Raw genomic sequence first — 23,748 nt, forward strand, 5'->3', positions numbered from 1 at the left:
TTGCAGTGTGGCAAGCTGTTACGATGTGGCAGTTGTGCAACAACTCACCACTGAATGTAGCCTAAAGGTATGTAGATGCTGAATGACTTCAGGTACCAACATTTCAGGTGACAGGGCAGCTTAATAGTGTACAGGCCAACACCAATGACTTGGGGAAAACAGGGTTTGAACCCTGGCTGGACAAGACTATTGCTTCAGGGTGGCCTACTGAGCGCACAATGGTTACAGCGCTTGCATGCCATGAGTCTGATAGATGAACGCTATGAAAGTGTTATACTGACAAGTGTAAAGTATGCAGATTCTGGGGCTAGGGAAAGATCAGTACCTGAACGGCATCTAACTAGACACAAGATTTGTAACTTTCTCAGTGGTGAGGTGGTAACTCAGTACCCACGAAGTCCCATGTAGCACATATAATCTTCAGGTTGGTAGAGCCTTTAAAACTACCAATACTATCGCTGGCATGCTGTATAACATGCAGCAGTTCCTTTCTATTTGAGCTGCCACTGATACTTCTAATATAGCAGTTCTTTCCACTGACACTGTACTGGCAAATTGTGAGTATCTTAGAGCAATCTTCTAGTAATCCTAACCAAGGAGTTGTTAGTTTGATTAGCATGACTCAGCTGCTAAATTTTCTGATAAAACAGGCAGTATTAATTTGTAACCTCTTAACATGTGTAATTTGGCAGTTTTTGGTGGTTTTTTACTGATTGAGGTAAAATTTTGTGATATTGTTTTTTTCCCTCTTCAGTTTTCAACCTGCTTGGCAACCCTGTGGGAAAACCATCTCTTGGCTTCCTGCCACTTGACCCCATTGGCTCAGATTTGGTAGAAAAGTACCCGTCCCCTCTGCTGCGTGGATCCCGATTGGATAGCCGCTCAATTTTAGACTCTCGCTCTAGCAGCCCCTCTGATTCTGATACTAGTGGATTCAGCTCTGGGTCAGATCACCTGTCAGACCTTATTGTAAGTCAATACAGTTGTAGATTTAGTAGCTGTGAAATTGCATTTTTATCAATAGATTAGTTGACTTGTTTTCTGCTTTAAATTGAGAATGCAGCAGGACCTTGCGTTTCATAAAATCAGTGATTAGCTTAGTGTGCACTCACAGGAACTTTATACAATAGTATACAGGTTAGGTTTTTGCAGAGAAACAAAGTAAAAGCCATGAATGTGTGTGTATAGTGGTTTCATTATAACACAAGAGGGTTAGCAGGCTTCTTAGCAGAAAGAGCACTAATACACAGGTGACATGGCTAAAGGTGGCCACACGATACAATAAAATGATCCGATTTTACAGCAATTCGATAAAAACTATCGGATCTCCTGAAAAAAATCGAAAGCTTTTGTTTCATTTGACTAAAATCCGATCGGATTTCCCATTTTTTTCAAAAAAAAAATTTTTATCTAGCCGGAATGCCAGATTTTTTTTGTTTCTCTAAAGGTTGTATGGTGTTGGTCAATTTATTAATATATACATCCAAGCAATTTTGTTTCCAATCATTTTTATCATAAGTGGGGAAAAATTGAACATAGGAGTGTGGTACATTGGTTATAATTTTAAAAATGTTACAATCTGTCAGAAAAATTGATTGCAATACTTAAATTGAACAGATATTTAAAAAATTGTATGGTGTGTGTGGCCACCTTAAGATGGATCAAGGCTTCAAGACTGAGCAAAATAGAATAACTTGCCATATTTACAGCAATTAAACTCACCTTTCACGTGCATACAGGAACAGTACACAGATATAGGTGGATCATGACTTACTGTAATTACAGTAACATGTTAAAGGAGTAAGATGTATAAATGTACCTGTATAGTACCCAAACCTTAATTTATAAACAAAGCTATATCAATAGTGTGTAGTTCTATAAAGATTAGTATTAGCATAGCATTTTCCATACCTACTGTACAGTAACTTACAAATTTAACCCATGCAATGGCAGTAATATGTTGAGAAGGAAAGAACTACAATTGTCACTTCAACACTGCTTATTGTTCACTACAGTCTAGTCTGCGGATTTCTCCACCTCTGCCATTCCTGAACCTGGGAGGAGGGGTTTCCAGAGACCCCTTGAAGATGGGTATTGGCTCAAGGTTTGATCCAGACCATGCTGCTTTGGCAGCAACAGCTTCCCCTATGGGAATGCCAAAGAGATGGCCAGGTGCTTCTGTCTGGCAAACCTGGGACGTTTTAGAACCTGCAGAAGATCCATTCAGCATTGAAAGAGAAGCACGGCTGCACAGACAAGCTGCAGGTAAGCATACATGTTCATGTGCTATTAAAAGAGCAGCTGTCCAGACTGCTGTAAGAGTATATGGGAGTTCATGGTGAGGACCAAAAGTTTCAGCTTGCTCTAAATGTACCTGTGCACTAGACTTTTTTTTTTTTTTTTTTTTTTTTGCTGAAGCATGTTTTGGAAAAATTAGTGTACACCAGCAATCCACAAAGTTAGAGGCTGAATTATCCTGTTAGTTTGGATATGTTGTACAGAAAGTGAGTAGTCAGTACTTATAGGCAGGGGAACTGGGCAGTGTAAGGATCTGCAACTTTTGACAAGGGCCAGATTGTGATGGCTAGACAGCTAGAACTGAATACCCAAAATAACATGTCCCAAGACCTTTATAGCAATACTGATGCCTTTTAACATGAGTGGCAAAGGTGTGATATATTAGCAATGTAACTGCTATAACGCTGCGTACACACTCTGCATCAGAACTATCACAAAAAATCTAAGATGTAAAGTGTATTAGCTGTACTCATATCCCAGAGTAAAATGCATGAATTTCCTTTCCTATGTTGTCACTGTAGTCAGTGTGAAAGATCTTGGACTAAAGGTGCTCATACACACAGATTTGCACCCATTGTGGCAAACTGATCAGATTTAGGTCAAAGATTGATCTGAGGGATAGAATCAACACCGCGCATAGACTTTATATAGATTTCGCAATGAATCTATTGAAAAACTGTCAAACTGCAACATTGCTCTGTTTGTGTGCACTATGGGCCATTGATCTACTGCTGCATCCAATCGACTGACCATTTTTCATCTATCCTGTGTTGCAGCAAGTAGATCAGAATTACAATCAATGCAGCTCATTGTGTTGTAGATTTCTGGCAGATGCAATTGGTGGTCAAAGCTGTTGATAAAAATTGATCCATCTCATTGGGATTCTCAGTAATTTCTCAAACTCATTCCCTGGATGTCAGTGGCACACCAACTGCCAGAATGGTGTTTACAGGAGAATGGCTTTCCAGCACCTTTGTAAATCCTATGGGACACCATACTCAGCTCATTTTATGGTTCTACTGCAGAAACTGCCTATAGGACAAGGCTCCCATGTTTACATTTTCCCTATTGGAGTTTTTGAATAACAAGCCCACAGAGTGATTCCCTGTCACCTCTACCCTTGTGCTTATGTGGAAGGAAGCATCTGAACACTTGGCTGCATTTTATGGATGAGGTAGAAGGGCTTCTTGATGTGATCCACATGCAGTGAGCCAGCCTTATTGTATACAGTTCTCAGCATCTGTGGGGTCAGACAAGAAGTCACATGTAACAGGTGACTCCTGGCATGTCCCATTGCGTGGCCAGAGGGTGTGACATAGGCGGCTGCTGCCATATCGCGGGAATTTAGATGCTGGTAGTGAGTATTCTCCCTCGCATATTCAATTAGACACTGCAGAAGGACCCAAGGCAGAGCTTGGCCAGGAGCCCAGAGTACCTCCATGTGTATGCTGATCAATGTGAAGGCTCACAGCTGTGCTAGTCTCTGCATGGAGGGGGTGGCATGCCCCGGGAGGCTCGAAAGTGTGGTTTGCGTCCCTTGTGCAGACTCCATCCATATCGCAGGCTGCTGGAAGCAATGGCAGGAAAGCTACTCGGTGAGCCCAAACTTAGTCCAGAGGGGTGAGACCTTTATTGTTGGCCAGTTACATGGCATAAGTTAGAGGCAACCTCAATGGCAATACAAAGTTAGCATTAGCATGCCCTAAGATTTTGTACCAGTTATACTGATTGTTTGATTACATCAGAATCATCCAATATAAAGGTGTAATGGATTCTATTACATTGGGCAGTTTGAAATCTCTTTTGTACTGTCACTTCTGACCCACCTCACCCCCAATCTTATGATGCATGGGTTGTCCAAATTTGACACCTCAGTATTCAAAAGATTTGAATCTACACTTAAGATACTGGTACCCCAAAAGATGTGAGGGACAGGATAGAGGCTTGCAGGTTAGATCTCCCTCCCAAGTTTTCAACCAGATGGCTCTCCTAACTGAATGAAAGCCATTGTGCAGATACTGTATGCGTAAAATTTCCGTGTTTGCATCTGCCAAGAAAGCCACTGATCTCGGAACCCCTGGGGGAGAGTTTGAATAAGTTAATGGTGATCCCACTTTCACAAAATCCACTAGATTGTTCAACCACTTCGATTGCAGGAAACGGGTGGATGCTACTCCTGGTAAAAAAAAGGCTATAGCCTGCAGCCTCCAATCTCCTTTTTTAAAGGGAACCTGAGGTGGATCTTCAGGCAGATGGGACACAGAGCCATGTGTTCTGCCTAATGACACTGCTCTGTCCCCAACTGCTGCTCACTGCCCCCACCACCATGCTATAGCCACCAAGTTTAGTGACATATGTCACTATCGCAGAGGTAAACAGAGGGGAGAGGAATTCTGTTTACATTTCCTGCCAGGGGCATTCCTACAGGGTTTCCTGAGCTGCTCTCTGCCCCTGGCCGCGCCTCCTGCCGCTCCCCGCCTCCCTGCATGCTATGAGACAAGTCTCTCAGTGCACTGCAGCATCGTGACCCAGGGGGCACGCAAGTGAAAGTGGGCAATTGCGGTCCACAGGAACAGTGGTTTTTGCGGAACATTATGTATGAGGGTTCTCCTAAAACTTTCGTCTTGGCCTCCCACCCAAATATTTATAAACCAGTTACCTAGAGATACGGAGAAGTCAAGAGATGCTGAAGTTGCTCAATCAATATCTGAAATGTGTGCATTTCAGAATGGAGAGAATTTACTTGGTTTAGTCTCCAAGGAAAAAACACTGAATCCATAGACCTTAAATTGGCTTAGTCCAATATTTCAGGAACATCAGAAATTCCTAAGATTTGCAGTGGAATCATGCATGAAGACCCAACATTACCAGTTCTGTGCCCTGCCATTCGGCATTGTTAAAGCACCCTGTATCTTTACAAAGGTCTTGGTGACTTTATCACCTCTACTAAAATTGCAGCGAGTCGCAATCCTTCCCTACTTAGGACAACCTAATTTATGCACAGAGGAATAACAGTAGTGCGTGCGCAAAGGCATGTGGCCTTAAAGCTATTGCCACAGGTAATTTGGTCGGTTTATTATCCAAAGTTAGCACTGTCTCCAACTCTAGTAACTTTTCTGGAATATATAGTCACACTCCTTGTCCAGCTGGATAATCCCCTGGCAGGAGTATCCAGCAGCCAGGAAATTCCTCCTTGGATGGCTGCAAAACGAGCTGTAGTCCCTCCTTAGGCGAGCTTGAGTATTGAATCTACGATTGTCCCATATGATGGCTGGAGAAGCACATGTTAGAATTATAGGTATCTGTGCTATTGGCAACATATGGGACACCGCCTAGAACACTTCCCTTTCTTGCACACTTTTCTGGAAATGTATTGTGTAGATTCATTTCATGCTTTGGTTTCTTTTTATATGAACTGAAGTAGGGGAAGGAGAGGAGCCTTTTATGTTTAGTGTTTCACAGGAGGAGGCAAAACACCACTCCTGTGTCCAATATGCTGGCAAGAAACACTGTTACAGTAAGTTTGGTGCTTTTCAAGGGAGTGCTTCTGAAAAAGAATGAAGAAAATGCTAAAAATCCTCCATGTGGAGCTGGGCTAGTCCAAACTGTCATTCTTACTAGCTACTGTGACGGCTACAGGGGAAAAATGCTAAAATGCATTTGACAACCAACACACTTTTAATTCCACCTTGTGTAGTTACTCCTCCCCATTAGATTGTAAGCCACATGTGCCACAATATGGAATCTATTTGTCTATTCCTACACTGCAGTTTGCACACTGTTTTTGCACTTTTGTATACCATTGTTTAATACTGTAATCCCCTAAATATTTCATGTTATCTACCCTATCTTGTGTTGTGTAATGTCAGTGCTTTATAATTTTTGTAAAATTACTAATGTTTGATATAGTTTTTTTTCTTTTGGTGTCTCTAAATTACAGAGGAAGTGCACAGATGCAAATATGCAGTATGCAGTTTGGATCAAATTAAAACCTGATATTTGGCCTAAATTCTGAAAGCTGCGGCAAAAAAACCTATATTAAGCTCCTTGCACACTGCAAATCGTCTTGCGATTTCTGTTTTGCCATTCCGATTTTCCCTGAATGCAATCAACAGAAAAATTGACAAATGCAGCAATGATTAAAAATCTGAATCGGATATAAAAACTGATTAAGGCCTCTTGCACACTGCACACGATTCAGATTCCGATTCCGCTTTTTAATCTGTTTTTACATCTGATTCCGATTTGCAGTGTGCAGGGAACAAACTGCAAATCAGAATCTGAATCGGATGTAAAAACTGATTAAAAAGCTGAATCTGAATCGCTTGCAGTGTGCAAGAGGCCTAAGAATCACATGCAGGGAGCCCTTAGTCCTCCGTAAAACTGTACTGTATTTGAAAAACCCATTATGCTTTAGCCTTAAGGGGTAGGATTATGTAGTGAGTTGAAAAGTTTGATGTGCATTTGTGGTAAGTGTAATGTTTGAGTGCTTTAACTTTGTTTACATTATTAGCTGTAAATGAAGCAACTTGCACGTGGAGTGGTCAGCTGCCCCCTCGCAACTACAAGAATCCAGTGTATTCCTGCAAGGTGTTTCTTGGTGGTGTTCCCTGGGACATCACTGAAAGTAAGTTTACATAATTGTATGAAAAGTGGTAGATTGAGTCTTTTGGGAGTTGAAAAACATACTAGGATAGGTTTAGAAGAATCAATTGCTGAACTGGTGTATAGGTATAAGCTCTGGTGCTGTTAGATTTATCCTGGTAATCTAGTCCCAGCATTTCACTGACTGCAACCTCTAAAGTTGCAGTAAGGACAAGTCGGGCTCATCCATGCCACAAGGGAAATTTAAAACTGCGTTGCTTTTTTTCTTATATGGGATTCCCTTTTCATCAGTGGATGCCTCTCTGCACATCAGGTAGCGATCGGTGCTACCCACGGTGTGGAAATATCTATACAGCCATCCTTGGGAATCCCACATGCAGACCCAGGAGTTGCAGCAGCTTCCCTGCAGTGTTTTGACCACCCCCTCCCCACGACTCCCTGCCCACCTGCAGCAACACTACCTCCATCCCATCCTCCCTGCTGTGAACCCTTCCCTCTGAGATCCCTGGCACTGTGCAAAAAGGGGCACAGTGAGTAAACCTCAGTCCAGCGGCAATAACACTCTGCTTCACCACGTACAGCTTTATCTACTGTCCACAGCACCGGAACACGACTTGATGTCATCAAGCCGCATCCTGGTTCTGTTTAAAGACTGAGCTGTACAGCGGAGGTGGATGTGCGATTGCCACTGGACAGAGGTATGGTAAGTAATACTCGCTGCATGCAAAGGATCAGGGGAAAGGGAAATCACCTATGCCTGGCAAAAATCCTGGAGAAATTGAATGCCAGGGAGGTTAAGCCGGGGACCTTGTCAAAGCTGTTATCTTTACCACGTTTGCTGACTTCTGTATTGGAGTAAAATTCTGTCTAGAAAATTCTGTTCATAGTGTAAATTTTGAGTAGGGGGGAAAAAATTTGTGTTCAGTTTCCACTATCAATCGCAAGCTTACTGCAATAAAATCAGTTTTTGCTAATTTTAGCTTGCCTTTTTGTTATAATTTGCCACTGCATGTTTTGATTGGATTGACAAGATTACATTAAAATGGGGAACTAAAGTAGCACTGCATTTTGTATGCAGTTCACAATCTTCCCACCACCTTGAATATTATGCAAACAGTCAAACTGCAGCTTGCGATGCTTTTGTGTAAAATCGCATCGCACTTGTGGAAATGCTGCACCACTATTTCAGAAAACAATGCAGTGGAAATATGCCCTAAAACTTCAAATGGAAAAGGCGTGGGTTTTTCCTGCTTGCAATATTGAAATAGAGATGGTCAGAGATGCAAAGAAGTTTGCCTGAAACTCAAATTTCTTGTAAATCATACAGGGCCGAGGCAAGAGGCTCCAACTCGGGGTGCAGTGTAGGTGGGGGTGCATAACTCATTCAGCTATCATTACCCTATTGTGTTAGAAGCCGAGAAATAAAAGGGGATACATGGCAGTGACTGCAAGCCAGATAACTAGAAATTAAGGTGTTGGGGACCCTGGGGCACCTCTTAATATTGTAGTCTAGTAGCAATTAGTTTGATTGGGGTGGGAGGGATGGAGGGGCGCACTTTGGTGTCTCAGCCTTGGTTGCTGGAGGACCTTGTCCCAACTCTGAATTCATGTGGCTTGAAATTCTGTTATCCTGATTGGTCTATTTATCCAATTTCAAGCTGTATACAATTTGAATTTTAGGTGAACTTGCATCTCATTGAACAGCTCTACATCTGAATGTAAATTGTTATACTGTTTCAAGCTGTAACACTTGTTATATTTTTTTTTTTTTTATTCTCCCTACAGCTGGACTGATAAATACTTTCCGTGTGTTTGGTGCTCTGAATGTTGAATGGCCTGGTAAGGATGGAAAGCATCCACGTTGTCCTCCTAAAGGTAATATGCCTAAAGGTAATGCCAAAGGGGTAGGAGTTTTTATATTTGAGCACTTTATGGTGTTGCACAAGTGGTATCCTGTGGAGCTTGTTAAACATGGTGATGGAACTATTAAATGGTGATGGGACTAATTATGTACAAATGGCTTTCCGTATTAAACCATTCAAAAGCATACCTATGGAGCTCAGAATTTGAATATTAAACATAATACTTGTGTTGCAGGTCCATAACCTGGATGTGCTTTAGTATCTATACAAGTACTGATGGAAGCGCAAAAGTAGCAAAAAGTATCCGGGCACCAACCACAGCAATGATGCTTAAAGACACTGAAGCGAAAAAAAAATATTATTTGTATGTGTAGTACAGCTAAGAAAAAAAAACATTAAGATCAGATACATCAGTCTTATTGTTTCCAGTACAGGAAGAGTTGAGAAACTCCAGTTACCTCTATGCAAAAAAGCTATTAAGCTCTCCGACTAACTAAAGGTGGCCATACACTGGTCGATTTGCCATCAGATTCGACCAACAGATAGATCCCTCTCTGATCGAATCTGATCAGAGAGGGATCGTATGGCTACCTTTACAGCAAACAGATTGTGAACCGATTTCAGCCTGAAACCGTTCACAATCTGTTGTGGTGGTGCTGCTGCTGCCCCCGCCCTCCCGCATACATTACCTGCTCCGCGGCGCGACTCCAGTCCCCCGGTCACCGCTGCTCTGTCTGCGCTCTGGTCTCCAGGTCCGGCATGCCTCACTTCTTCTAGCCCGGCAGGAAGTTTAAACAGTAGAGGGCGCTCTACTGTTTAAACTTCCTGCCGGGCTAGAAGTGAGGCATGCCGGACCTGGAGACCGGAGCGCAGACAGAGCAGTGGTGACCGGGACTGGAGACTGGAGTCGCGCCGGCGGAGCAGGTAATGTATGCGGGCTCTATTGCGTCGGTCGTCGGGCACTCGAACGCCGCTAGCGATGCGCTCTTTACCCGCGGGCGATCGACGGTTATTTTCCGCACGGTGCGATCGACGGGATCGGACGAAGTGGATCGAAATTCGCCGTGTAGCGTGAACGATTGGCAGCAGATTCGATCCCAGTGATCGAATCTGCTGTCTACACTGGCGCAAATCGGGCCGGTGTATGGCCAGCTTTAGTCGTGGAGAGGGCTGTTATCTGACTATTATCTCAACTGTAATTGAACTGTTTACTTTTCCTCTGCTAGAGGAGAGTTCATTACTTCAGACTGCTCTGAAAGACTCATTTTGAATGCTGTGTTGTGTAATCTGCACATATTATAGAGTGATGCAATGTTAGAAAAAACACTATATACCTGAAAATAAAAATATGAGAATATTTTCTTTGCTGCTAATCTTCTAGTAATTATTCATAGTACACAACCAATTCATTATATCATATATATTTTTTCGCTTCAGTGTCTCTTTAAGTGAACCTTTAATTCTTCCCCACACAATTTGACATACAAAGTGGTTATGGCCTGACAGCCGTTTGAGGAAGCATGTCCTGCGAAACGGCTGTCAGGCCATAACCACTTTGTATGTCAAATTGTGTGGGGAAGAATTAAAGGTTCACTTAAGCATCATTGCTGTGGTTGGTGCCCGGATACTTTTTGCTATTTTTGCGCTTGGATGATTGTCTTACTGATCCGGAGGCACATCATAAGTAACCTGCTACCCCCTACTGCGCTGCAGTCTGCGGAGCTCATCTGGTGCCAGTCAATCTCTCTTTGTACATTGTACAAGTACTGATGGACCATCACTTGCTGTGCTTTTGTAATGGTAGATATGACCATTTTGAGAAGCTTTTGTCCTAATTAGTATAGAAAGCTATCAAAAGTAAGATTTTTCTTTTAGAAATAAAGGTTTCCATAATTTGCTCTGGTTTAATAATAAAGCCTGTTGGAAATGTCCACAAATTCTTGTATTTCATTTTTCATTTTTATATTGTTGCTGGTGAAAGATTTAAGCCTCTTGCACACTACATGCGATTACAATTTTTTTAAGATTTTTGATAATTGAATCGTAGCAGCATGCAGTATTTTTTTAATCTGAATCAAAAATCTGATTGTATAAAAAAAAATCAGCTTTCTGTGCTGCAAAATCACCATTTTTAAAATGCACGTCCTGCTCATTGGGTACTTGTAAGATGCTTAGGGGTTATGTACAGTCTACAAGCCAAACAAATCAAATTTTGATAAACTGATAGTCAGTATGAGAAAAGAGAAGCTTAAAGTGGATCCGAGATGAACTTTTACTCATTGCATAATTGTGTTCCTTTCCTATTGTTTATAGGGCATTCCTCAAGCCAAATACTTGTTTTTGTTGTAATGCTCTAATTCCCTATAAACTAAATAAGCCACGCCCACAGGTTTTCAGAGAGCCAAGGCACTTTCAGACAGTAGCAAGGGCTCATGGGAGCTCAGTCTTACAAGAGGGGGAGGTATTACTAGCCAGAGATTTCAGAGGCAGAGGGGAGGAGGGGGGGGGGGGTTAGGTTTTTTGCTCAAGATGCAGATAAGATTGCCTCTGTGTAATGTTTACAAACATGGCTGCTGTCATTGTATCACAGGAAGAAATATTCTTATTCTATTAAAGCTGTTTGCAGCTAGATTTGCTGTGTAAACTATCTAAACTTTAGATAAGATATATAGACAAGTTACTTGTTATAGTTAGTTTTTCATCTCGGATCCACTTTAAAGCATTATTTGTGTGGATTTATACAGCCGCATCTTCCATAATTGTACATTGGAATTACAAGACATGGCTGTATGAGACAAGTACAACAGAAATATAACAATTTATAAGCAGTAAGGGTGGTGGCACATTGATTTTCCATCCAAAGCAGCACATTGGTGACAGTGGTTTCATGGTTGAAACATTGTCTAAGCTGGGACACAGCAACAAGCCCACAGGATTCCCTAGTGAAATTGGCATGGGGCCCCCTCCTTGGATCCAAACTGCCATGCGTCTGGTAAAGCACCTGTTCCCACATTGTAGAGTAGCTCAGTGGAACAGTAACATTTTACTTTAGTGCTGAGTTTGATCTCTTCTGCCTGGCAGCGGCATGCTCTATGCTTGTATACCTCCAGCTCCCGATCACATGACTTTCTCTGGGAGCCAGCTATGGAGCATAGAGCGTGTGGCTGACCTGCTGCATCGCTGGAGAAGGTAAATATTAAACTGCTCCGCTACACTATCCTGCAGAAGGGGAAAGCAGGTCCATATATCTCCAGGGGGCCCCACATCCAGTTACTATAGTTTTCCTTAGTTTGTTCACTAAATGTGTACTAGGCTTTAGATCAATGGTCCTATGCTAGAGGTGACTATTTCATAGTAATATTGTAAAATATCCTTTACATTATATTTTAGGCTATGTTTATCTGGTTTTTGAGTCTGAGAAGTCTGTCCGAGCTCTTCTACAAGCCTGCACACAGGATTTGCTTAATCAGGATGGACTGAGTGAACACTACTTCAAAATGTCAAGCCGCAGAATGCGCTGCAAGGAGGTAACCATCATTTAAAATGCTTTTCATTTCCAACATGTTTTGAGATACTTGTGCTTGCCTACGAGCAGGAAAAGCAAAGGATGCTGCTATTGATACTGCTTCAACAGGTTTAATATGTTGGCTGCACAGTTTAATAAAGAGAAGTGGAACAAATCTGTATAAATGATGTCGGATTTTTATCCTGTTGTATACCTGTAACAAGCGGCAAGATGTAGGTAGGGCAGATTTATAGGCCAGGCAGAGCCGGATTAAGGCCAAATGGGGCCCTAAGCAAAGTATCAGATTTGGGCCCCCTCCCTCACCCCCCCCCCCCCTTCCCATGGTCACATCTGTCTAATTTAAATTTTGATCCTGAGTAGCTACGAGTACGGTAAGAGCAACAATACTAGAAAGTGCCCGGAAGATGAACAGGTGCAGCTAGCAGGTGGGGGAATTCACCGCCTTCAGCTGCTCATGGAAAAAGGACCTTAGTCTGTGAAGCACCAATTTATATATATATATATATATATATATATATATATATATATATATATTCATTATCCTTGGTTCTAAACACATCAAATAACTGCCGGCTGCTGCCTGTCTCCTATACTTACTAGTATGGCACCTGCGCCCTCACATTGAGAGGCTGAGCTTGATTGAGTCGCATTCAGGAGATGGCAGGGGGCAGGCCAATGACGTCAGCAACATCAGCGTCTCAGATTCACGGTCGGACTGGGACCCTGGGAGCCCACCAGAGAAATTTCAACCTGGGGCCCACATATCCCATAATTGTGGTGAAACAAAAGAGTGACCTTGCACCAGAAGGTGAGCGTGGTCATAATGTATCGTGGACAGGGCCAAATGTACATAGCAGCATTGTAATTCAGAGACACTGCTGCCCAGCAAAACTTTGCATAGAGTCCCCCTCCAATATAAAGTAATGTCCTAGTTACCATACATATGATATTGATTAGTGTGAGCTCCTCTGAGGAGAGTCAGGGACATGGCTATGTACTCTGTAAAGTGCTGCAGAAGATGTCAGTGCTATATAAATACATAATATGATAGGACATTAGACTATGACTATGGTAGGGTTAGATTGTGAGCTCCTCTGAGGACAGTCTGTGACATGACTATGTACTCTGTAATGTGCTGCAGAAGAGGTCTGTGGTATATAAATACATAATACATAATAATAATATGGTAGGACATAAGACTATGACTATGGTAGGGGTTAGAGTGTGAGCTCCTCTGAGGACAGTCAGTGACATAACTATGTACTCTGTAAAATGCTGCAGGAGAGGTCTGTGCTGTATAAATACATAATAATATGGTAGGACATAAGACTATGACTATGGTAAAATTAGATGGTGAGCAGCTCTGAGGACAGTCAGTGACATGACTATGTACTCTGTAAAGTGCTGCAGAAGATGTCAGTGCTGCATAAATAAATAATAAATGGTAGCACATTGGGCTATCACTATGGTAGAACAGCATGGTGGCCTAGTGGTAGCACATTGGGCTATCACTATGGTAGAACAGCATGGTGGCCTAGTGGTTAGCACTCTCGCCTTGCAGCGCTGGGTCCCTGATTTGAATCCCAGCCAAGTCGACCTTTGCATGGAGTTTGTATGCCCCCCCGGTGTCTGCGTGGGTTTCCTCTGGGCACTTGTGTTTTCTCCCACACCCCAAAAACATACAGATAAGTTAATTAACTTCCCCCTAAATTGGCTCTGGCCAGCAATTCTGTTACATGCATAGACAATAGTAGGACTATGGTAGGATTAGATTGTGAGCTCCTCTGAGGGAGTTAGTGACAAGACTATGTACTCTATACAGCGCTGCAGAAGATGTCAGTGCTGAATAAAAATTTATAAAAAATTGTAGCATTAGCTTGTGAACTCCTCTGAGGACAGTCCGTGGCATGACTATGTACTCTGTATTGTGCTGCAGAAGATCATGTCAGTGTTATATAAATGAATAATATGGTAGGACATTAGAGGGATGCACAGAGGGGATGCGGGTAGGGTGAGGCAAAGGTGGGCACGGGGGCACGCATGGAAGGTGGGCACGGGGGATGCATGGAAGGTGGGCACAGGGGGATGCATGGAAGGTGGGCACAGGGGGATGCATGGAAGGTGGGCACAGGGGGATGCATGGAAGGTGGGCACAGGGGGGACGCATGGAAGGTGGGCACAGGAGGGGGGGACGCAAGGAAGGTGGGCACAGGGGGACGCAAGGAAGGTGGGCACAGGGGGACGCATGGATGGTGGGCGCAAGGGCAAGGAAGGTGGGTACAGGGGAACGCAAGGAAGGTGGGCACGGGGAAGCATGGAAGGTGGGCACGGGGAAGCATGGAAGGTGGGCACGGGGAAGCATGGAAGGTGGGCACGGGGAAGCATGGAAGGTGGGCACAGGGGGAAGCATGGAAGGTGGGCACAGGGGGACGCATGGAAGGTGGGCACAGGGGGACGCATGGAAGGTGGGCACAGGGGGAGGCATGGAAGGTGGGCACAGGGGCACGCATGAAAGGTGGGCGCAGGGGGGGAGGCATGAAAGGTGGGCGCAGGGGGAGGCATGAAAGGTGGGCGCAGGGGGAGGCATGGAAGGTGGGTGCAGGGGCACGCATGGAAGGTGGGCACGGGGGGGGGGTACGCATGGAAGGTAGGAAGGTGAGCACAGCGCAGGATGCAAGGAGAGAAGTCACAGGGAGAGAGGGTGGGCACAGAGATGGGAGACAGAATAGTAAAGAATATAGATCAAATGGCAAAAATATGAAGCTAGAATATATCACCCCTTCCCTCTCTGGCTGAGTGTCCTCAGTCTGGCTCCGGCTCCCACCTCCATGTACATCTTGCAGGCTATGTAGCTGTTATCTGTCTCCGATCTCCTTCCATGTACAGCTGCTGGCTGGATCTGGCTGTGTCTCTGATCTTCCTCTCCTCCACGTGCAGCTCCCAGTGTTCGGCTCGCTCCACTGCTCCTCACTCCTCTAGTACAAATTTTGTACTGAATCTGATGGGCAGTGCTGGGGATTTAGAGGGGATGTGGAGTGGTGAGAATGGAATTCTGGCAGCTGCATTAACTGAAGGGTTCAGGGGAAGGCCAGACAAGGGAGTTGCAGGAATCGAGGTGGAAGATAAGGCCATGGACGAGCAGCTTGGTAGTGTCTGGGTCAGTAAGATCTTGGAAATATTGCAGTGGTGGAAATTGCAGGATCTGGTGATTTGGATGTGAGGGATGGACAGAGCAGAGTCCAGGGTGACGCCCAGGCAACGGGCCTGAGAGGCAGGGTGAATGGTAATGTGTTTGAGGTGGAAATCCAGGAGGGGTGGAAAGATCAGATCAGTTTGGTCTAGGTTCACTTCAGAAACCTAGCTCTCTAGGAGGAAATAGTTGAAAGGCATGAGGTAACCTTGTACATGGGTATGAAGGTAAATCTGAGTGTTGAGGGGATGTTAACCACTTTACCCCCGCGCGTACGTATTTCTCCGCCCCTTTTTCCATCCTTTGACAACCAGGGACGGAGAAACACGTACTTTCCGCGTTCCCGACGCTGCCCGCGCTCCCGCTCGTAAACACGCCGCCCGCCGCTAGTAAACACGCCGCCGCCGCCCGCTCGCCCGGAGATCAATGAACGGGAAAATCCATTCCCGTTCGTTGATCTAAGCCCCACAATGACCCGCTGCTCTCCTATGGGCAGCGCGATCATTGTGAGAAGAAACTCACGTGTCCAGCCTCCTTATTCTTCCTCCAAGCTTCCGGAAGGAGGCTTGGAGGTGGCAATAAAGCAAAAAGTTACTGTGGCCATCTTGTGGCCAAATAGTAAACTACACCCTACACATTTTGCACATACAAATAAATGACTTTTACACAAAAAATTAACTCATTACCTCCCACACTCCCCATTTTTTTTTTTTTTGTAATTAAAAAAAAATTCAAAAATTTACAATTAAAAAAAATACATAATTAGTTACCTTAGGGACTGAACTTTTTAAATATTTAAGTCAAGAGGGTATAACACTGTTACTTTATAAACTATGGGCTTGTAATTAGGGATGGACGCAAAACTGAAAAAAATGCACCTTTATTTCCAAATGAAATATTGGCGCCAAACATTGTGATAGGGACATAATTTAAACGGTTTTATAACCGGGACAAAAGGGCACATAAATTTCATGGGTTTTAATTACAGTAGCATGCATTATTTAAAAACTATAATGGCCGAAAACTGAAAAATAATTTTTTTTTTCCCCACATTTTTCCTATTTTCCCATTAAAACACATTTAGAAAAAAATAATTCTTGGCATAATGTCCCATCTAAAGAAAGCCTAATTGGTGGCGGAAAAAACAAGATATAGTTCATTTCATTGCGATAAGTAATGATAAAGTTATAGACGAAAGAATGGAAGGAGCGCTGAAAGGTGAAAATTGCTCTGGTGGTCAGGGGGTAAAACCCCTCAGTGGTGAAGTGGTTAAACAGTTACAGGTAGTCCATGTTATCTGCTTTATCACAGATCTGGAACAGGCAGTTTTTCCTTGACAGATGACTATAAAGCATAGGGCTTCTGTGAGAATGGAGATTGCTTGGATTAAATGTAGGAATAGCCTGGATGAATATAGTCATTACATATTGCTGCCTAATTTAGAGTAGAGGGCTTTAGAAACCAGAAGGGCAGCTAGGTTAGAACACGTTTTTTGGTATGTCTACTGGGCAACTAGCCCTTTTTTGATTGAAGTTGATCTTCCTATGTTTGTCACCTTGTTTCTGTTTGACATCTAGGTGCAGGTCATTCCTTGGGTACTGGCAGACAGCAACTTTGTGCGCAGCCCATCTCAGCGTCTGGATCCCAGTAAGACCGTATTTGTTGGTGCGTTGCATGGCATGCTGAATGCTGAAGCCCTTGCCTCCATAATGAATGATCTGTTTGGTGGAGTGGTCTATGCTGGCATTGATACAGATAAGCACAAGTACCCAATTGGTAAGCGAGTCTTTCACTTCAGATATCTGTACTTATAAACTAAAGTGCAGTTTTCCTCAGCCTTCCACACCCCCAGTATTTGTAAATGGATGGCACCATTGCAATCTGCTCAGTTCTCCAGCTCTGCATTTAATGCCATAATGCCATCTTTGCTACACAGCAAGCTCTCCCAGCTACACATACCTGAATCCATCTGCAAATGGATAACCGATTTTCTAACCGATAGGAGACAGCGTGTTAGACTTGGTAAACACACATCAAGCTCTCTGACCGTCAGTACTGGTGCACCCCAGGGCTGTGTGCTTTCCCCACTGCTCTACTCACTGTAAACCAATGACTGCATCTCCACAGATCCATCTGTTAAGGTTCTGAAGGTTGCAGATGACACAACAGTAGTTTGTCTCATACAAAACGGGGATGAGTCTGCATACAGGCATGTGGTGGGACAGCTTTCCTCCTGGTGCAGCAGCAACAACTTGGAACTAAATGCTCTCAAAGCCATGGAGATGATAGACTTTAGATCTCCCCCAGTACCTCCCCTTAACCATAAATGGATCCACAATAACCCGGGTAGTCTTGTTTCTTGGGTCCACGATCTCACACAACCTAAAATGGGATAACCATACGACCACTATTGTCAAGAAAGCGAAAGAGGATGTACCATCTACGGCAGCTGAAAGTTTGGCCTACCTCAAAATTTAATGGTGCAATTCTACACTGCAATTATTGAATCCACCATAGCATAATCTATGACTGTATGGTTCAGCTCCTGCTCAGCATTAGAAAAGGTAAGGCTGCAGCGCATCATCCGAACAGCGGAAAGGATAATTGGCTGTAGCTTACCTTCCCTGCAGGATCTTTACGCTAGCAGGTGCAGAAAAAGAGCAACCAAAATTGCCTCTGACCCCTCTCACCCAGCTCACTTCATCTTCCAGCGCATGCCTTCAGGAGTAAGATTCCGGTCAATCGCTACCAAAACCTCCAGACACAGGAACAGCTTTTTTTCCTCAAGCAGTAGCCATACTTGATGCTGAACCACGTTAGAGCTGCTAGGACTTGATAGTAATCAGCACAGAACTGTAAATGAACAATTCTTACATTGCTTACTGCCACTATACTTGCATAAATGTCCTTGACTTGTAATATACACACTGTCTGTCCTTGTATTGTTTTTGTTTGCGTTTGTTAAGCAACTGCCAAGACAAATTCCTTGTAGGTGCAAACTTACTTGGCGAAATAAAATTGATTCTGAAAGAGGCAAATTGTTATGATAGAAATGACATGGAGCAGATTTTAGGCAGATTAGCTGTTGCATTACTGTACTATTGATAGACAATCTTCTGTGGCAGTGTACAACAGCATACAGGGTATAATACAAAATAAAAATACAACAGTTAAAGGGAACCTGAGATGGGTGAATAAAGGCAAAATACCTGGGGCTTCCTCCCGCCTGATCGCTCCTATGCCACCTTCTTCTGACTCCCCCTTTGTCTGCAGTTAGCCCCAGGTCCAACTGCACATACCCTGCCGCGTGCGCGCCTGCCGCAATCACGTCGCCTGGAGTGATGTGCGCCTGCGCAGTACGCTCCTGGTGATTGGAGCGTGCCTGGCCAGCCTGCACAGACTGGCCCTGATTGGAGGATTTCCTAAAGTGAGTTGCTGGTGCAGAAGGCGACTGAGGACAAGGGGCTGGAGGAAACCCCATGTATGTATAATTTTTAAAGGGGGCTCCAACTGCATTACACTCTAACCTCCCTGGTAGTATTGACAGTTATGCACGTCAATACAAAACATGCTGCGAACGGTATACACCAATGTACTCCTGCACTGTATACTAGACCCTTGACATTTTGGCAAGTTACAGGAAAAGTTATGAAAATTGGATCACTTTTTGCACAGAAATCCTGGGGAAATGGAGCGCCAGGGAGGTTTATACAGGACAATGGTGGATTAACGCTGATGCAGTAAACAAACTACAGATTTTTACACAGGGGTGGGAGGTTTGCACACATTACACAGCATTGTGAGAAATGGTAAGAGCTCTGGTCAAGGGGAAGTCTTCACAGTCCAAAGATTTAAGGGATGGGGACAGTAGGTAAAGGGAAGCTGTGTATGAGATGGTAGACATGCTGGTCTGTGGCCAAAGTGTCCAAGGAGTATGCTTGCCTGAAGAGGTTTTCAGATTGTGCTTAAAGAAAACCTGAACTGAAAATTAAAAGTCAAAATAAGCATACACAAGTCATACTTACCTTCCATGTAGTCTACTCCTCAGTGTCTTTCTCCTGTCCCGCGTCCTATTTTGTTCACTGTGATCAAGGGAATTTTCCGTCCTCCATTTTGAAAATGGCCATTACCCATAACAGCTTTCTGGTCAGCACACAGTTAAACTGTAACATCGCCCACTTGAGCCATAGGGAAACATGGACATTACCTGGTACATCAGTTGTCCTCTCAGCTATAACTGACAGCTGCTGATATATAACTGTCAGCAACTGATATATTTCAGATCTGACAAAATATTGTCAGAACTGGAAGGGATTATTATCAGAAGAAAATGGTGAGCTTCTGAGAGGAACTGATGGCAAGGTAACTATGTAATGTTCATTTGAAGTTACCTCATGTGTTTATTTTAAATATTTTTACTCAGTACAGGTTCTCTTTAAAGGGTTAGTGTGGGTGAGTGGCGGATGTGTTGCGGGAGGGTGTTCCAGAGGGTAGATCTAGAGAAGTCTTAAGTGAGTGTGAGAATAGGGTGACCAGAGAAGGGAGGATATTGCTCGTAGTGCTAACAGGAGAATATGGTTAGTAGAAAGAACACTTGAGCCTAGCTAACTTTGTCCATAATGGTGTAGTGGTGACAACCATTTACATTTAAAAGCGGTTATCCACAGATCCTCCCACATTTACCAAATTGTAATTATCAAACTACCAAGGTAGCTAATACATTTTCTCCCATAGGATCTGGGCGTGTGACTTTTAACAACCAGCGTAGCTATCTAAAGGCTGTGAGTGCTGCATTTGTTGAAATAAAAACTGCCAAGTTTACAAAGAAGGTATGTACACTAACTATAGTATGAAAGCACTACTGAAACCACTGAATTAAAATGTTTTGACTTGTTAATGAGGATTTTTAACCTTAAAACATGAATGCTGGCTGTCTTGTGCACGTGCATTTCATAGAATGTTTAAGCCATAGTTTTTATATACTTTTCATAGAACACTTTAAAATGTGCCTAAAGTGTTGCAGGTTTTCAAAGATCGGCAGCACCAGTTCAAGGATCTAATGCCTGGTGTACACAATGCAATTTCCCATCAGATGGGTTAATTTCTGACATATCAGATTTCTGATAGATTTTCTGATCACTTCTATGCAAATTGATAAAGATAGTACATTTCCGATCGGCCCTGTCAGAACTGATCTATTTGACCCATCTGACGGGAAATTGCATAGTGTACCAGGCTTAAAGCGGACCCAAGCCAAACATTTTTTCATTCAAAATATTAAGTTGCACCACTCTGACACATACAAAGATAAACACTCCAAGCCTATGACCATTTCAGTGCATGCTTTTCACCCTCCTCTTTGCATAACTAGGGTTATACAGGTGGCAGCCACTAGCAATTCCTCCTTTGCTGGACACCATCTACTCCACCAGTCTGCCAGATTCTGTCCCGGCAATTTGAAAGGAAGGGAGGGGTTTCTCCACTAAATATAAAATATTTTATTTGTCGTCATGCAGCTGAAAAAAGGCTGCTATTATAATTTAGAAAAGTCTGGTGCAAAAGTTGAGGATGCAAGGACTGGGGAAGAGTTTGTGTGCATGGATAGGGAACTGGCTAATGGACAGAAAACAAACAGTTGTGGTCAATGGATCGTACTCAAAATGGGAGACTGTTAGCAGTGGGGTCCCACAGGGGTCTGTACTGGGTCCAGTGCTCTACAATTTATTTATTAATGACCTAGTAGATGCAGTAGTGAGCAATGTTGCTATTTTTGCAGATGATACAAAATTGTGCAGAATCATCAACTCTCAGGAAGATAGTGTCATATTGCAACAGGATCTGGATAGGATGGCTATATGGGCACATACATGGCAGATGAAATTCAATGTTGACAAATGTAAAGTCATGCATTTTGGTCGTACCAATGGTCTAGCACCATACAAAATAAATGGGATACAGTTGGGAACATCAAACTTGGAGAAGGACTTAGGAGTACTCATCGACAACAAGTTAAATAATCGTACTCAATGCCAAGCCGCTGCAGCTAAAGCGAACAAAATTTTGGGATGCATTAAAAGGGAAATAAAAACTCGAGATGCTAGCATAATATTGCCCCTGTTTAACTCTCTAGTAAGGCCACATCTGGAATATGGAATTCAGTTCTGGGCACCACATTACAAAAAAGATATTGCAGTTTTAGAGCAGGTGCAGAGACGAGCTACAAAATTGATACGTGGGATGGAAGGTCTTGCTTACCAAGAAAGGTTAGATAAACTGGGTTTATTTAGTCTAGAGAAAAGACGCCTTAGAGGAGATCTAATTAACATGTATAAATACATTAGAGGGCAATATAATAGCTTGGCGGATGAGCTTTTTGTCCCTAGGCCTTCTCAAAGGACTAGAGGACATGAGCTGCGCATGGAGGAAAAACGTTTAGCCATTTATTTAGGAAAGGGTTCTTTACAGTAAGAGTGGTTAAGATGTGGAATGCATTGCCACAGGAAGTCGTTATGGCAAACTCTATACCTGCATTTAAAGGGGGCTTAGATGCTTTCCTTGCGTTGAAAGACATCCATGGCTACAATTACTAGGTCATGCCTAATGATGTTGATCCAGGGATTTTATCTGATTGCCATCTGGAGTCAGGAAGGAATTTTTCCCATTTGGGGCTAATTGGACCATGCCTGGTGGGGTTTTTTTTTCGCCTTCCTCTGGATCAACAGGGGTATGTGGGGGACGGGCTGGAGTTGTACTTTGTACTGGTTGAACTCGATGGACGTATGTCTTTTTTCAGCCAAAATAACTATAACTATGTAACTATGTATTTCTGAAATCTTGTATTTTTAATTTGGGTCCACTTTAATTTCTTGACGGCCTTGCACTTTGTACTGAATATCCATGGTGTTTGTTTTTTTCCAGTAGATTAAACAGATTCGGTATAAACATTAAATGTAATGAAAATCTACTGAAACTGGCATTTTCAGTCAAGCCCTTTACATAGCGGAGCCCATTTATGATTACCCAGAAAAGAGAGCCCACAAAGCAATTAATACTACAGTATGTCCTGGAGGGAATTCTGATGCTCCACACTTTTGTTCTGTACAATGTACAGTGCTATAAATAAAAACACCACTCAGCTGCATGCCTCAGGCAGCAGGCACCTATGTGGTTTCTTATAGCACTGTACATTGTACATAACAAGTGTGGAGCATAGATGAGACATTCAAAACTCTACAATCTGGGAAACCTCATTGTGTGGTTTGACATCGCCAATACTGGTACATGTAGCAGAAGAGTATTAGGCAGCACCCAACCATCCAAGAGCGATGTGCTATGGTCGTTGTCCGTCTTTACCAGGAACAGCAGTAAGGATTCGAAGAGAAGGGACCCAGCACTGTCTTCAGTAATTTAAGCTTTTATTAAGGCATCAGGATACAGCAAATAGGGCAGGTAGCGATGACTTTTCGAGAGGCACTCCTCTGTATTCAGAGGCCATGTTGACTTGATAAAAACTATCAAAGCAGCCTTATATAGTGGTAGCTCCAAGGAGCCAATGAAAAATAACCAGGGTGCACTGTTGCCAATCAATCCCTTGAAAAATCTGTCTCAAAATCCCTCCCTCTTGCAGAGGGCCTGATGGGGAACTGCACCTGCTCAGATGCTCCATTCCCCATTAAGTAGTAGCCAAAATGCTGACAAATGGTGATAGGACAGCCCAATGTAAAAAGATGCATGACTTGCGTGAAAATACGCCAAAAATACCCATGTGGCAAAATGGGGGAACATTAGAAGCCCCAGGTAAGTTCAAGTGTTTTTGTTCTCCCTACCCCCTACGGTACTCTTTTAAATATTAAAAAAAAAATGGAATATCTAAAGTAATTTTTTTTTTTTTTTAGGAGACTGAAGATAGATACAATTTATATCAGTTTATTTTCACCTTGGATGTCCTTTATAGATCGCATCTCCTCACATAAATCTGCTATTCGGTCTGGCACGAGCGAACAGGCTGTGGCTAGTCATTTTGCCTCACATTGCCATGTCAGCCAGTTGAGGGTACAGGTCATTGAATCTGTCCCTTCCCCATGGGGGGGGGGGGGGGTGAAAGGGTCAAAGTATTATTGAGACGTGAAGTATTCTAGATTAGGTTGGATGCTATGGATCCTGGGGGTCTCAATCGTGAGTGCAATTTGAATCTATATTTAGTGATGTATATTTTGCGGTTTTAATTTTTAAAGAAAAGTACAACTTTCAACATAGTTTAAATTGTA

The 23,748-nt window shown here is 43.2% G+C and overlaps 1 protein-coding gene across 4 annotated transcripts in view; it reads left to right on the forward strand.

Moving 5' to 3' along the window:
* Nucleotides 1–23,748, forward strand: part of CPEB1 (cytoplasmic polyadenylation element binding protein 1) — a 90,338-nt gene that overhangs the window by 52,246 nt on the left and 14,344 nt on the right. For 3 of the 4 annotated variants that reach the window (XM_068275639.1, XM_068275637.1, XM_068275638.1), the window contains 7 exons: nucleotides 755–969; nucleotides 2,016–2,265; nucleotides 6,812–6,925; nucleotides 8,689–8,793; nucleotides 12,156–12,292; nucleotides 17,059–17,257; nucleotides 20,216–20,310. In XM_068275639.1, coding sequence (XP_068131740.1) covers nucleotides 755–969; nucleotides 2,016–2,265; nucleotides 6,812–6,925; nucleotides 8,689–8,793; nucleotides 12,156–12,292; nucleotides 17,059–17,257; nucleotides 20,216–20,310 — 1,115 coding nt within the window. The remainder of the gene's footprint in view (nucleotides 1–754; nucleotides 970–2,015; nucleotides 2,266–6,811; nucleotides 6,926–8,688; nucleotides 8,794–12,155; nucleotides 12,293–17,058; nucleotides 17,258–20,215; nucleotides 20,311–23,748) is intronic. The other variant, XM_068275640.1, reaches the window with a different exon arrangement.

Source organism: Hyperolius riggenbachi, chromosome 3 (genome assembly GCF_040937935.1).
Source record: "Hyperolius riggenbachi isolate aHypRig1 chromosome 3, aHypRig1.pri, whole genome shotgun sequence".
NCBI classification, from domain to species: Eukaryota; Metazoa; Chordata; class Amphibia; order Anura; family Hyperoliidae; genus Hyperolius; species Hyperolius riggenbachi.